Genomic DNA, 16,382 nt, shown 5'->3' on the forward strand with positions numbered 1-16,382 from the left:
CAACCTGGCCCCAAGATCTGGCAGTATTATCCCTGGTACTACACATACAGAAAACTTAAAATGCAGGTGCCAGTGCCCAGAGAACAGCAGTTGTGTTATCACAGAATCATACAATCACAGAATAGTAACAGTTGGAAGGGACGTTAAAGCTTATCCAGTTCCAACCCCCTTGCCCCAGGCAGGGACACTTTCCACTAGACCAGGCTGCTCAAAGCCCCATGCAGCCTGGCCTTGAAGACTTCCAGCCCTGATGATGACAGAACTGTAGAGGGAAAGTAGCTTCCATGGTAAAATTCCCCAGAGACCAAAGGTTTATCTGCACATGTGCTCAGAACTGCCCTTGTCTCCTGTCCTCCCAGACATGTGAATAAACTAAGCTTCGGCTCCCCCTTTTTCCCTGAATCCTCTTTTTGCTGCCTCATTATTTAAAAGGACCAGCTTGCCACCACTCCACTACATTAGAGCCAGTGGAAACCCTGCACAAAGCTTGAGAAGATAGACTTACCTACCAGGAGGAAAAGCTTGGAGGTCAAGCCAAGAGATGCTCCTTGCCACAGCCGTCAGCAAGGTGCAGGTGGGGAGATGATGTCCCACTGGTGTGCTGCTGCTGCTGTGGGCAGCAAACCCTGTGCTGCCCTGGCCAGTGGGCACACATCCTGCTCTCACAAGGCCTCCCCAGCCACCCTGCACTGAATGGCAAGCTCCAGCACACTGGCATATCTAAATTCCTACATCATGTTATTGACTCTGGCCTGACTTCATTTACTTCATCTCATTACTCTTCCCCTAGAAATCATTATTATTGTCTTTATGAATAACAGCTCCCATGTCTTGCTAAATTCACTCATATAATGCAAAGTGATGGGCTGGATCTGGCCATCACCCCCATCACCCCTGGCCCCTAGCTGAACAGACGCCCCTTTGCATGTGGCATTTCTGTACTGAGCCTGACAATTTGCAGACAGAATAATCAGGAAGATGGTCTTAAAGAGTTTTTTTTTTTCCCTACAAAATGCACTTCTACAGAATGTAGAGATGGGACTTGAAAACAGACTTCCATAGCCATGTCCTCACATGTCCTAAGCACTGCTGAACACCAGCCAGAATCCCTCTTTCCTTCTCATCAGTTTGGCCCTTTGTTTTCTCTCTGTGCAGACATCAGTGGCACAGGACAGTTAAAGAAGCCGTTTGTGGCCCTCTAATGGGCTGATGTCCCAGGCTGTTTTGAGGTTATTCTTGCATATTTGCCCAGTCTTTTTTGTGGAGTCCCAAGTCCTGCAAGTGACTGAACTCAAATCTCCTGTGACCCACAAGATCCTTGGAGGATCTCAGAGCAATGAAGATGTGGTTTCAGTCAAGGACAGCAATGATAAGGTTAAAACCCAAGCTTATTCAGGCCTAAAAGACTGGCAAAAAAAAAAAGGGCAAAAGCTTCTAGGCTGCCACAGAGTGTTGCTACAACCCAAAAATAAAAATCACTGAGCATCTTTAACCCGTTTGTGTCACTGAGTACAATTCCCCATTGTCTATCGGGGCCAAACTTGTGAATATCAGGACGCAATTTACTTCTCCTCTACACAGCTAGTTTCAGACAGAACCAGTCAGATGGTTGTCCAAATCCTTAAGGAACAGAGGCAGGCTGCATGCAGTAACAATGCAAGGCAAAGCATTTGCAGGCTCTTCTGCTACAGAAGGCGCATGAGATCAATAAAAAGCTCACACCCCACAGTATAACAGTGCTGTGTAATGTTTCAAAAGTTAAAAGCATGTTAGAATTTGTTGCTGGAATATAGTCAAGCTGCAAATATGCCTCTCCTATTAATAGCAAACAGCAACAATAGGTGAGGTCTCCATGTGATTTATTAGCAGTATTCTGAATAGATGAACACTCAAATAAGTCACTAATTTACTAAAATCTTGTCAAGGAGACTCTGCTTCAGTAAATCCTTTTACCCTGGAGCTTGTCTAAATGGGGACACTCAGGCGAGCTAATCTGAATTGACCACAGATGGGAATGTAAAGTGAATGAGATAATTGCATTGCAGAGTGGACAGTCACTCTCACTCACAGTTAAAGAATTAACATCTGCTAAGGGCCCCTTGTCAATGAGCCCTTAAAAGTGATCTCTAGCTAAGGATAATTTACAGATTAGAGTATAAAAGAAGAAATATTAATATGATCTGAACTATGGGAGGGAAGATGGTCTTTTTTACATGTACTAATAAAATTGGCATTCCTATCTGAGCATGAAGCTGAGTTTATTCCTGCATCTTGTTTACTTAAATCAGATTATGTTTGGCTGGTGAATCCAATTCTAATTTCCCTTCCAATAACGTGGCTGAAGGGTTACACCCTGGAAAACAGTGGAAATACTCTGGATTTGTAGCACATCTGTATGATCCAGGCTAAAACTTGGCCTTAGCTTTTCCCTTAAAACACTGATGATATAAGGACAGCATTTAGAGTTTCTCCCTATGCTAAACAAACTGCTGCTGTGAAACAAGTAATTCACTAAATTAAGCATGGGGAAAGTCTTTAGTGACCCCTTTGCATGCAGCTGATCTGAAACTATCCCAACAGGGAATGAGTTTCTTGTCTCCTTCACAGTGTGGCAAACCCGATCCCTCAAGTTGGAAGATGCTTGAAGCTTGCTGGAAACCTGGGTTGGTTGTAGGTTTCCTTCTCCTTCCCACTTCTCTTTCACCTGTACTGAATGGGCCCCACTGTGGGGGACAGCCTGGCCCCAGGTGTTGGACAGTGAGAGCTCTCTACTATCCTGGTCCCAGCACCACAAAGGGAAGCCTAGAGTCATTCTGCTACAGAAGAAAGATGAAAGGCATCTCCCAGAGCTGTTTCAGCATCTCTTGTCTCTCTGCCAGCTTTGAGTTCTGGGTCTTTGAAATTAACCAAGAGGCTCGGTAACTTACTTCCTCCTCTGTCATAATTCTCCTTAAGGTCAACGTCACGGCAAGTTGTGTTGAGGGGGGATTTTTGTCCTAAGAGTTGAACTAGGCATCTAAGGAATGACTCATGATGATGAGGGCAGAAGTGCAAAAAGCTCCATCTTTCTTTTCAACACAAACTGAAGCAGATACATCTTTGCTCCAAATTAGTACAGGCAATTGATTAAAAAAAGGTTGTTAAGTGCTGAGTACTATGAACTTCTGCATGCTGTTGGCTCGAGACAGGGCTTGCAGGCACAAACAATTGACAGACATGCAGGCGGATCAGCACTGCCTGCTCTTTGCAGGGGACTAAAGTCAGAAACCACCAGCCTGACCATCCATGGATCTGTGCCAAGCTCTGGTGCTGTTCGGAGTGAGCAGCCACCTCCTGAGGCCTCTCCTGGGGCAGCAGTGACCGAGCTGTCAGCAGCATGCAGAGACCCCACTGTCCTGCAAACTCCTGCAAGCCCTGATTCTATTCCTGGAAATACACATGTGGCACTGGAATGTCTGAAGTGGGAAAAAGGTATGGCTGGTGCGGTTCACAGTTTGGGTCACGGGTTATGGTTGTTACATCACAGTTAAAAAACTCCAGAAAGTTAAAAAAGAAATCCAGTAGCACTCACAGAATTCATGTTTGTGCTTTAAAGAAAACTGCGGCAACTGGGCTGCAATTAAATAATACCCTTCAGACTTGGACACTTCAGATGACTGCATATTTGAAACCACTGTTTCAAGTGAAATTACTGTTTCCATATGTCTGAAATTAGGTGCTACCAGAAGTGGGAGTAAAGGACAACATAACTCTGAACAGAACACAAAACTCTGGTGTTTCTTTAGGTGAGATACATGTTGCTATTGGCAGTTACAAGTAATTGCTGGAATGTAGCACACTGTAATAAATTAAATGTGATATTTGCTAAGCATGCAGGCTTGCCATCTGGTCACCAGAGAGTTGCTGTTATTACTATGCAGGTTAAAAGTGGTGTTTAAGTGCAGGGAACTGAAGTGTGCCATATAAATAAAATCTAAGCTCTGGCCCCTTGGACTCAACATTTGTTTAAAACCTGGAATAATTAAATGAGCTTGACTTTTATAGCCTCTTTGCAATAACACAGACTAAAGTGATGCCAAAAGAAGAGGTCCCATAGGAGCAAGCTCAGTAAATAGCCTGCTTTTGCAGCATGCTACTTGAGATGCATCAAACACCACTAAATTCTTTTTCTTCTTGATAGGCATCGGTTTCTACAGGCAAGACCTTGATCCTACTGTCCCCATGCATTGCACCAACCTGTAGAGGAGCCAGCCAGAGGTTCTTGGTTCCACCGCCCCATCCTGGTGTGCAGGTACATCACTGGGCTGACCGCAGTGAAAACTGCATCATCTTGCTAGCTATAAGGACCCAGAACAAACGAGACAAATACTTGTCCCAAATGATACCTTGGGTTTCTCATCCCTAAGAACAATCCTGGGAAAGCTGAAAAAGGAGCACAGAAGTCAGAGTACCCCAGAAATGTCCTGCTGTCTGGCCTGAGAGTTATAGAGTTCAGTCTCTGCCCTTTCTCACAGGCTGGCATAGCCTTATGATTCACATGGTGGGACACAGGGGCTCACAGAAGTGCTGAGGGCTTGGAAAATTCCCAGTGGGGCACATCCATGCTTTCTTTTGTAGGTCCCACTTTGTATTTAGTTCAGATTCAGAACAACAGAATGGTCTGGGGTGAAAAGGACCTCAAAGTTCATCCAGTTCCAACCCCCCTGACACGGGCAGGAACACCTCACACTAGAGCAGACTGCTCAAAGCCCCGTCCAGCCTGGCCTTGAACACTGCCAGAGGTGGGGCATTCACAGCTTCTCTGTGCATCCTATTCCAGTGTCTTACCATCCTCATCACAAAAAATGTCTTGCGTATACATAGTCTAAATCAACTTCAGTTTAAAACTGTTGCCCCTTGTCCTGTCAGAACAAGCCCTGGTGAAAAGTCTCCATCTTTCTTATAAGGTCCTTTATATATTTCACTGTGAAAGGAAGTTCAGGTAGCTCTTGTGGAGCATGAGCAAAGCGAGGCAGGAGAAGAGAGGAAGATAGCACTTTCTCTCACCAGCCATCGGATTAAAACCCTTTGCTGGGCTAATGAAATAAACATCCTTGGTCTGAAGATCCTTGGTTTTGAGCTGATGAGAGCATGGAACAGCTTTTCCTAGAACTGGACATCAGCTGCCTCCTGAGATGCAGCTAAGACATGCTGTGTGGTGAACAAAGAGCTCCCAGTGTTTCTGCAGAGTGGCTTCTTAGCTAAAACATGGCTACAGGTGACCCCAAATGACTGCAAAGGGGTCTGGACAGGTGATTTTTCTGAGATACGGATGCTTTCACCTCAGAACCAGTTCTCAGCAGAAGCTACAACGATATAACTGCCCTCCTGAGTCACAAATCAGATTTGCACCGTTTTAGGTCAGAGAAGGGTTTAAAGTTTAATCTTAAACTTCCAGGCAAGCTCATTAAATAAGGCCACTAGAGGGAGCAGCCTTGACAGCGCAGAGCTGGTCACTGGGGACACATCCACACCAGTGGGGACGCCAGGGGACACCCCCATTGCCACCGCTCCCAGGGGAGTCTGCCCAGCACCACGGGGCAGGCTTAGGCACCAAAGGGCAGGGTATTATTGGTAGCACCTCCAGATACCTGAGTAACTACCTGCTGTTTCTGATATAGAAACAACCTGGGTTTGTCACGTTTCTTTCCTCTTAGCAAACATGAAGTTTTTCTTCATTTTTTCAAGCTCTTTTTACATGAGAATGAGGACATTAAAAAAGATAAGGTATAAGTTTGTTAACTACCTGGCTAATCTAGTTCATAGGAACCATACTTCAGTGTGGTCAGTAGCTATTTTGGCTGGTTACACGCTTACTTCTCAGTGAAGACATCACTATTAAATCTGGTGACAGTTTTAACGTAGATGCATTTTTGCCAGAGCCAGAGTGATTTGCATCACCCTGAAAACACATGACTGCGAGATCTGGAGAAGGCTGTCAGAGTTACTTTCCCTTTGGCTTTCCCAAGGGATGGGCAGCATCCGCCTTGTTTGTAGTTGTGCTGGGGGGGGTTCACGAGGTGTGGGGAGAGGAGGTTTTAGAAAAGAGGGATATTATGAGCTCAGCAAAGCAAGGGACAGAGCAGTGCCTACATCACCTAGGAATGAACTGTGTTAATTCACCTCGTGAAATAAATTCAATGACAAGAAATATGGGTGCAGTAAAACAAGAAGCATATACGCTGGAGCGGATATTGCACAGGGAAATGGAGCTGGTGCAAAGGGCTTTCTTCTCCCAACCCAGGCAGACCTACCTCTCCTCCGGTGCAGGGGAAGGGGCTGGAATATCTGGAAGTGCAAATGGCTCCTCTTCGCCTCACATCATCCTCTAGCCCAAAGGTGGCTGAGCAGTTAGCAGCAAAGTATTTGTAAGGCTTCCACGTCTTGCCGAAGTCCTGGGAGCGCTCCAGCACCATGGCAGCCGGCCTGGGCGACTTGAAGACCAGAATCAAGTGAGTGAAGTAGAAGGCGGTTTCCAGGTCCAGCCGGATGGTCTCACGAGAGGCATTCTCGGCCGCCTGCCACCACGTGCGGGGCAGGCGGAATGGGGAGTCAGCCATGGCGGCGGCGGGGTGGGCCAGCCCGGCGTGGGCCAAGCTGCAGCGGCCGCACGTGGGGCGCTGGCAGCGGCGCTGGCTGTCCTCGGTGACGGCGCAGAAGGGCTCGGCGGCATGGCGCCCGCACGCTGTCTCTGTCTGCAGCGCCCGCCCGTGCGCCAGGTTGCCCATCCGGGGGTTGCAGGCCTTCTCACAGGGGCTGCCTGCTCCCGATGTGCTGACCAGACCTGCAAGGTGAGAGCAGGGAAGTGAAGCCAGCTCCCGAGGAGGGTGCACCCCACTCCACCCCACTGGAAGCCACCATGTGTCGCTGGTACACACCAAGCCCAGAAGGGCTGAGGAAGAGCATGGCACTGCTGCTCAGCTCTCCCCTCCACAGGGCCGAGTGCGTCTGTAACGGCAGAGCAAACCAACAACCCCTCAGGGCTTCCCTGTGCTCCAGAAAATCCCTACCAAGAGCAGCAGGCAGGAGAGGTACCTCCACATTGCCCTCCTGCCCCAAGGGACCCAGAGCGGGGATGAGGCTTTGGCAGCAGTGAATGTGGCCATGCCACTCCTGCCCTGAGGGCTCCAAGGGGATTCAGGTGTCCTGAGGAAGGAGAGAAAAGCACAAGATGGACTGCTGTGGAGGACAGCATTGCTGTGCCCCAGTTCCATAGGGCATTGGAGGTGTGAGAGGTGGTAGGAATATCTGCTGCCATCAATGACCTCAAATCTTCACCCCCTTCCTCACCCCTCCATCCCTACCCCAAATCTCCCCTCAGTCCTGAACTGCTGACAAGGTCAGGGTTGAATGGAAGCCCTGCCTAAGTTTGAGAAGGCTGTCACTGATGTGTGCAAAGGGGGAAAAAAACTAATCCTTGGTTGAAATGCTGCTGGCAAGCTGCCTCACAGCTGAGGCTCTGTGGGCTCTCGTCAAGTTTTTATGGAAGCCTTGTCAATTTAAAAATTCACAGTTAAAGTGTCAAAGGGAAATAAAATCACCATGGGGTTTGGTGTGAAACCATCTGCAATGTAACCCTCCTGGTGCAGGAATGTTTGATTAGGGGCTTTCCACCTCTTTATTAATAAATGTAACAGTAGGTCCAGGCTGTATTTGATGAACCATAACTGTTTAACATAAAAAAAATAGCTCTGATGAGCTGAACATGGGCAGGCCAAACCATCTGAGGTACATAATGTCCTCTTCATCACTAGGCCACTCATACACAGTCAGCTTTGTGCACCAATTATTATAGCTTCTTGGCATTTTTGTTATGTCCAAAGGTCATTTCAGTTTAGCATCCAATAAATCTTTTATTTGGGGTTTATTCAGCTTTTGTCTACAGCATCATAGTTGCAATTAAGCTATATTATGCACAAGCAGAGGCTGAGCCTTCAGAGCCTGACAGCATTCCCTACTCCTTCTGCTCCTTAAGAAACACCCTGGCAAGAAAAGGTTTTCAACTAGCAAAGGACTACACAAGTTTTCTATACTGATTATTCAGAACAGATGTGGACCACTGCTTGTTATATGCACCCATTACAGAGCACTTCTGAACCAGCCTCTGGATTTCACCTCATAAGCAGTCTTGGGAAATTTTTAGTGAACAAGAAATGCTCAGTCAAGTTCGCTTCCTACAGGGACCCGGTGGATTGTGTCAGATTATCTGTGTTAACTGTGCAGAATACATTTACTCAAGAAAAGTAAACAGCTGTAACTGTAAAGTTAATGTCGTATCACTTACATCTTTTGAACATCTTTTCAAAGCATTGTATAAACATTAACTAACCTACGCAGCTCTCCTGAGGGGTAGGTAAGTAAGGGCTATTATCATATTATGAGTTAGGCTTGCCACAAGTTGGCCTGATTTATGTCTTTGGCTGCTTTCCTGGATTCTTTGGCTACGTGTAACATGGCGCAGTTAGCCGCTGAACAAATAGATGAACATCCACTGTGGTTCCCTTCGTTGCGGGACTGCAGAGCAGATTTGGGAAGAGGTAAAAAGAGCAGGGCTCAGTCAGAACACTGTGTTCACCAAGCCCTTTTTTTTTTTTTTTTTTTGTGCACACCACCGATTATAGCCCCTGGGGAGGCAGTGGAGGAGGACCTGGTCAGCAGGAGGTTTCCTGGTGCCTGTGGTGGTGGCAGGGCTCCACATAGCTGTCCCTGGGGTTAGGGCAAGCCTCTGCTTGAGCCTGGATAGCAAATTCTCACTTAAGACTCTGGGAGCTGAGAGGATTCAGTTGCTCCCAGCTCCGAGTATGCTCCCTGGTCACACATGGTCACTGGCTGCAGTTGTCTTCGGGCCAGACATGGAGGGTCCCTTCCTCACCTGGGGCCAGATTTAGGGCCAGGGACCTTGGTTTCAGCAGGATTTGAGCCATGCTGCTGGCACACAGACGCGGGTCCCAGAGGCAGAAAGGGGGGAGAGGAAACCCCCTTTGAAAGGGTGATGGTTTTCACTTGAATTGGAATGAGTTGCATGACAGATGCAGAGCACCGCATGTTATGAAAAGTGACAGCTTTGTAGTGTAATGCTGGCTGCCAGAGGGATTCAGTAAAAGGACAAATGAGAGCATAAAGATTTCCACGCCGTCTGCCACAAGCTGACGACTGCCCTGCCAAAGCCCTGGAAAGGGCACTTAATCAATATGACCAACTAAATACTCCCATTCTACATACTACTGTACATGCCACTGGACTGGGATCTTCAGTAAATGAGTAAGAGCATGCAGTGAACACCATGACTCACCTGTAAAACATCCACGGAAAATCATATGCTTCCTCCTTGAGAATTTTAGCAACACTTGTCTTGTGATGTTTCATTTATATCTTTTGCCCGATCAAATGTTTGTTTCCCATCTGCCTTTTTTCTTCTTTTTAAAGAAGAAAACTGGCACCAGGCTTGCGATCAGCCGCGCAAGCGTTATGCAAACTGTTTATGCCCGACCGCCTCCGCTGCGGAGCGGCGGGACCCCGCTGCGGGTGGTTATGCTGCGGGAAGAGGCTTTGAAAACCTGTCCTGCTGCCCCCCGGAGCCCGCAGCGCCCTTCCTCCGAGTTCCCCTTACAGCGCCCCGCGGCCGGGAGCCTCTCCGTGGCATCCCCGGGTCTCCGACCTCAGTCCCTGGTGGAGCCCTCCCTGCCCCGGTTCTCCCCACCCCACCGCCCCGTCGGAGCCTCCACGGGCAGGGGTGGCCCCGAGCCCCGCTTTGTGTGCGGGGGAGCGGGGTGCGCAGCCCCGGCGCCTGACAGTGCTCCACGGACGCACACCGCGTTACCCGCACACACAGCATGTGCGGACATACACGCATACGTGCGTGCATGCAGATAACGCGAAGCCAGACAAACACGCGGTGCGCACACGCCGATGTGATACTACTCTATGCATGTGCACGCCTACGTACACACACATACGTGTGCGCGTACATAGGCATATATGCGTATACACACGTGTATGCACAGACGCGAGCGGACTCACGTACGTGCGGCTCCGCGCCTACCCCGCACGCCCGCGGAAGGCGGAGAGAGCCGAGCGCCGGACGGTCGCGACCCACCTGCAGCACCGGCGGCGGCGCCCAGTAGCAGCAGCACCAGCAGCGGCAGCATCGGCGGCAGCATCGCCCGCTGCACCCCACGCCCCATGGCCGCCCGCCCTGCGCGCCCCGCCGCCCCGCGGCGCGACCGGCCCCGCGCGGCATTAGCGCCCCGCGCGGCACCGGCGGGAGGGCGCGCGCCGCCCCGCCGCCCGCCGCGGACCACGCACCGCCCCGCCGCCGCCCGCCGCCCGCCGCGCAGCGCCCCGCCGCCGCCCCACCCCGCGCCCCGCCCCGCCGCTGCGTTGCGCTGCCCGCCCGCCGGGGCGGCCCCGCCGCGGGGGGCTGTTGCCGGTGCGCGGCCGGGAGCGGTACTGCAGCGGACCGCACCCCGCCCCTCACACCCCATCGCAGCCCGGATGAGGGACCCGCTGCCCCGCACAAGCGCCCCGCGAAAGCGCCGGTTCCCGAGCTCCGGCGCCCTGTCCGTTGCGGCGGAGAACGCTGCCTTCCTGCGGCCCTGCTCGGCTGCGTGCAAAGGCGACCTGACCAGCCGTGCCCGGCCACGGGGTGGCTCAAAACCTTGAAGAGGTTTCTTGGTTTATTTAGTCTTTTCTGGTCACTGGAGGACTGAGATCTGAAGCCACATAGACATAAGAGGATTTCCCTCTTCCCTGGGACTTGGACTTGGCAACCTCTGATGCAGCTCAGAGCTGGAAAGTCCCATACAGTCTGATCGGGTCAATAGCACTGGTCACCGTACCTCAGCACTTTTTTTTTTTTGGCTCTGGAAATAAGAAAAGGCACGGTGACATCATTTTTCCACCACCAGACCATTACTTTGTGAGGTCTCAGCAGAGGGACATAGGAGAGAAGGGGTGAAGTGCTTCTGAGCAGTCACCTGTTTTACTCACCTGAATCTAACCTGGGAGGTGAGTGTGCTGCAAGTGTTACAAAACATTTCCTACTTGTTTCCCTGCACTTTGAACGTCAATAACTTAAGAACAACTCTTTTAAAAACCAGTGTGATGGTACCTTAAGACCACTGCACCACCTTCTGCAGTGCCTTCCAAAAATGCCGCTCAGGGTTATATTGTCACCAGAATGTTTCCTGAGAGGTATTTAGTCCCTTATCTACTAACAACAGTCAAACATCTGACTCAAGGGGCAGTATTATCTATCTGTACCGTAAAAGCTGATCCCTGTCACCTTTCTAATTTTTCATTGCTGACTGGCATAGCATCACAGAATGGTTTGGGTTGGAAGGGGCATTAAATATCATCTAGTTCCAGCCCCCTGGCAGGGGCACCCTCCACTGGACAGGGTTGCTCAAAGCCCCGTCCAACCTGGCCTTGAACACTGCCAGGGATGGGGCAGCTTCTCTGAGCAACCTGTTCCAATGTCTAGACACTCTCACAGCAAAGAATTTCTTCCTAATGTCTACATACCTTCTTAGTGTTACATACCACAGAGAAGCATTTTGCTTTGTTGCCACTGTCGTTTTTTCTGCCCTCCAGCTGAGTGTGTCTAGACAGGGACTTCCAGCCCCTGGGCATCTGTTGAAACCCCGTGGTCACTTGTGAGCTACTCAAGGGCTTGTCCTACAGGCTGGCCATCACAGCAAGGGCTGCACTGACTCTTCTGAGCTTCCTCATGGCAGCAGGCATGGAGGAAAAGGATGTTCTTGAGGGTGTCTGCCTCATGTCTCACAAAAGGGTGATGTGTTGCTGAGGAATCACACAGGGGGTTGTGCTGTTACAGCTGAGTAGCAGCAGTTACACCATGCAGGGCTGCAAAAGAAGAAGTGCAAGCCACAGTAAGGAGCTCATCTCCATTGTAACTCAGCACTCCTACACCAAAATTGCCAGGTGTAGGTGTGCCATGAGGTGCTAAGTCTGGCAGACCTGAGCAAGAGGTTGGGTCCCTGGTACTTGGCACTGCTGAGACTGCATCTTGAAAACTGAGTTAAGTTCTGGGCCTCTCATTGCAAGAGAGATATTGAGGTGCTGGAGCGGGTTTGTTTAGTCTGGAGAAGAGAAGGCTCAGGGGGGACCTTCACTCTCTACAAATACCTGAAAGGTTGGAGCAAGGAGGTGGGGGTTGGTCCCTTCTCCCAGGGAACAAGTGATAGGACAAGCAGTAACAGCGTCAAGCTGCACCAGGGAAGGTTTATACTGTATATTAGGAAAAATTACTTCACCAAAAAGGTTATTAAACACTGGAACAGGGTGCCCAGGGTGGTGGTGGAATCACTGTCCCTGGAAGTGTGCAGAAAATGTGTAGATGATACCTTTAGTGACATGGTTTAGTGGTGGAGAATGAGCATGTGGTATGGACATTCTTAGAGTGGTGGGGTAAGAGATCTGATATTGATGAAACATAGAAAACCATAAAGAATGAAGGACAATTTCCAAATACCCCAGGTGGAACATCTGAAAATCAGCTTCAGTATCCAAAAATTTGAGAGAACTGATGAACTGCCCTCACTTCAGTAGCATAAGTCTGCTTCTTTGAGATGCTCTGGCTCACATGCCTTAGTTCTCATAAGACATACAACTGAGTTGCACTTTCTTTCCTGCCTAGCAGCACTGCAACCTAGTGAAACCTATTTGCTCTTCCTAGATGAATTTGGTTTACTTGTTGGAGGCCACACAGTCCACACCTCTGGGCAGCTGCTTTGCAGAGCTGGTGGGAATTCAGCAGAAGGTAGGAAGCACACAGAGATGATTCAGCAGTTTTATTTTCTTTGTCAGTGTTGCCTCTTGATGGACCAGAGGAGATAATCACATGGTTATGAGGAGGAGCTCTACCTCTCCCTAAACTTTCTTCATGATCATAGTCTTCTGGGTTCATACTGTACTGCTGGTTAAGGAAGAGCAAGAGGTATTTCCAGCTGTCATTCCTGCAATGTGGTTGTAGGTAGCGAGGTAGATGGAAAGGCTCAGAAATGTGAAGATCACCTGCCTTTGGTGTTTGCATTTCTCAATTACATTTAGGCATCTTTAAAGAGTGATGATGTTCCCTCAATATACATGTCCCAGTAAACTAGAGGAAAATAAACAGGGGTGACAAGCCTGGGGAATAGCCTCTGCCTCTTTAGAGATGCTGACAGGTAACCTGGAGGAAGGAGCAGAGGCTGCTCCTTTGGCAGAGGTCCCCAAGGATGTAATGCTGGCCCTGGGGAGAGGCAGCAGAAGCTCTTCAGCCTTTTCTGTCAGAGTGAAATTGGGTAACAAGACAAGATCCTCTGCAAATCCCTTTCCCTGATTCTCCTGCCAAGGGGTAGGATGAGCCAGGATGAACATTTCCAAGTCATTGCGTAAAGCTAATTTTAGAAGCAAACCATGGAGGAAATGCCTCACCTACCACCCAGCCAGAGCCATCTGGCTTAGACTTTTGTCATAAAAATTGGAAAAATTCAGAAGATCAGATTTACTTTTTAACTAGAGGCAAGTTCAAAGATCATAATTTTCTCTATCGGCATCTGTGTAGGTATGCAGAACTCTTGTTACAGTTTAACAGGAGGCCCTTGGGGCCAATACAGACCTGCAGACATGCCTGACTATTTTCAGTGGTGTCACATGTGCCATCTTGACCGTGCACTCGCTGCTTCTCTGCGGACTGGACACAGCCCACTTGGTTCTGTGCGAGGAGTGGAGGAGATGCCCAAATGGAGCATTGCACCGTGGTGGGAAGATGAGAGGCCTGATTGGAGCACTCTCTACTGAGCAGCACCACTGCAGGGCAGCAACTCCAGCTGAACCATTACCTACGTGCTTTAACTCTAGAGATGCTTATTTGTAGGTTGTTAGTCATGAGGCATCCTCTGGACAGGACCAGATGTATATGAACACACTGCTTAGAAGTAGGTTGCTGGTGGGAAAGATGGGGCCAAAAGAATCCCCCACTTGCAGTGAAGCAATGTGCGTTGCATTGTGCAAAAGGAGCCCCCACTACACTCTTGTACAGAGCCCTTCCCCATGGCAGCTATGGCTCTCTCTGTATCATTTTTACTGACCTGTTTTGCCTATTCCCGATGTTTTGGGCAACTGACATGAAACATCAAGGTGATAGAGGTAAGTGATATAGTACTGGTCCCTTGCTCTACCGTGTGGGAAATGGTGATGCTACTGCTTCTACAAGGGATCTACCGGATTAGCAGTCCTTTTGACTTCAGAGAATATTTGACTGATCCAGATCTGGTAGCTGTTGCTGTTTTCAGGAGATGATCCACTCCTTCAGCCGCAGACAGAGGTTTATCTACCTCATACATTTAAACATGCTAAAAGGAATAGAAATTTGGTTGTTTCAGCAAAAAATATGGTCTTGATTTAAAGTCCACTGAAGTCAATGGAAGTTGACATCTGATCAGGGGATTTTAGATGAGATCCAAAGCCACTTTCCTCTTGTCTGTTTTGGTACCACATCTTTAATGCTTTCTGTTAAGACCTGTTATTAAGTCTTGTACTTCTCAGTGTTTTCTAAATAGCTAGAAATCTTCCAACCAGCATAAAATGAGAAATGAAAATATTTTGCTGACTCATCATATTTTGAAACAGCTGGATTCCTATATTTCCTGTATGAAAATAAACCAAAGGATAACGTAGAACAATAATTAGTGATTAAAGTTGCATACTTCCTTGTTTAAGTTCCTGTTTAAATTCTGATATAAGGCATCACCTTACAGACAACTGGAGAAAATGAGGGAACCAAAGTGCCCTTACTTTTTCTGTACCCAGTTCAACTTGTTGGAGCCAAGTATTTTGCATGCCGGACCAGTGTGCATGCAAGAACGGGAGCACTTTAATGAGATTTAGTGTAATTGGAAGTCAAATCACAGAAGCATTATGGCAATGATAGTGCTGTTCTTCAGAAGTCTGTAATAAGGATGGAAAACACCCTATTCCAGTCCACATAGGGAAGGAAGCAAAGGGTCAGCAGGGGTCCTGAAAAAGAGAGAAAGAAGAAATCATGAAGTTACTCACTGCATTCATTTCATGTGGGAGCAAAGCTAAGACCATCACAGTCTCTTGTGTAGACTTCTGCACATTGCACATAATGAGAAATCCCTTTATCAATCACAGACAAACCCATTTACCACGCAGATTGGTAAAGACTGGAATTGTTCTCTCTCTGGTTATAGCCTTGGTCCTTTTTGGGACCTGCAGCAGTAAAAGGGATGCCTGAGCTCCATCAGGGGTTCACCACCTCATCATGAAATCAGGTGTCACTTCCACTTAAAGTCCTCTTGTGGGATTCATGGAAGGGAGAAGAGGGTTAAGGCTCATTCAAGTGTCCAGGAGGTCCGAGAGCTGCCATGCTGCTCTGACTAGCAGCACTACAATGCCTTCTGACAGGGATTTGTTTTAGCAAGAAAGGTCAGCCCCTGAACTCAGTGCTGCAGGAGACTGCCTGGCAGCATGCAGGGCTGGATCCAGGTGTACTAGATTCTCTGCATCCACTGCTAAAGAAAACCCCAAACAGCCGAAATCCCCATTTTCAACAACACTTTTTAAAGGTTCTGCCATCTTTCTGGAAGTAAGGGGTGAGTTGGAATTTCCTTCTTCAAACTGTAGTAGCTTGAAAACCATCTTAATTATTCTTCATGTGCAGCTGTTTTTATCCACAAGCTATGGCTCCAGGCATTTAGAGTTTGGGTTGGGTTTTTTTATCTTTCTCTCTTCCTCTCTTCTTACCATCCATTTTGGACAAACAGGAATGAAGGGGAACCAGCTAATCTGCCCATGTTCCATTTACAGGGGATTCAGGAGGATAAAAAGCAAAGCAAAGGAGAGAAAGGGATGGGGATCACTTGCTAAAGAAAGAAAAGTGTTTGTAGGCAGTCTGCATATTTTTTTGCAGTAAGACTTGCACTTGCTGGATTATTGCTGTCCCTATTTTCTTAGCTCCCACATAACCTTTGCCCCTCATCCTTCTCTCCTTTCCTGGGTAAATTGATATGCAGATATCAAGACAATGATGAAATTTAAATGCCACAGAAACCCACAGCAGCAACGCTTTCTGTGTCAGTTCTCTGCTCCATCCTGTGTGCTACAAATTATTAGGAGGATTAACCTGCTGGCTGCTTCCTGAATGCCACCTCTGCCAACTTCAGCATCCAGTCAGCAGAAAGCCTCTGAAACACTCTTGGCAGCCAGGGACTGCAGCCAGTGCAGTGAGAGATGGCCATGGCAGTGGCACAGCCAGCTATAGCCAGCAGCATTGGGGCTGGCAGCAGGGCAAGACTGGCATGGACCTCCTGGGCCCT

The 16,382-nt window shown here is 48.5% G+C and overlaps 1 protein-coding gene across 2 annotated transcripts in view; it reads right to left on the reverse strand.

Annotated features, from left to right (window-relative positions):
• NTN4 (netrin 4) overlaps positions 1-10,288 on the reverse strand; it is a 45,138-nt gene extending 34,850 nt beyond the window's left edge. The window contains exons 1-2 of one of the 2 annotated variants that reach the window (XM_057425019.1): positions 10,136-10,288; positions 6,294-6,823 (exon numbers count right to left, since the gene is read on the reverse strand). In XM_057425019.1, coding sequence (XP_057281002.1) covers positions 6,294-6,823; positions 10,136-10,223 — 618 coding nt within the window. In that variant the 5' untranslated portion in view covers positions 10,224-10,288. Of the gene's footprint in view, positions 1-6,293; positions 6,824-10,081 lie in introns of both variants that reach the window. The other variant, XM_057425010.1, reaches the window with a different exon arrangement.
• Between the last annotated feature and the right edge of the window lie 6,094 nt (positions 10,289-16,382).

The sequence above is a fragment of the Pezoporus wallicus genome, unplaced genomic scaffold, assembly GCF_028554395.1.
Source record: "Pezoporus wallicus isolate ANWC-B61680 ecotype Strahan unplaced genomic scaffold, APGP_CSIRO_Pwel_v1 scaffold_3294, whole genome shotgun sequence".
Classification (NCBI taxonomy): domain Eukaryota; kingdom Metazoa; phylum Chordata; class Aves; order Psittaciformes; family Psittacidae; genus Pezoporus; species Pezoporus wallicus.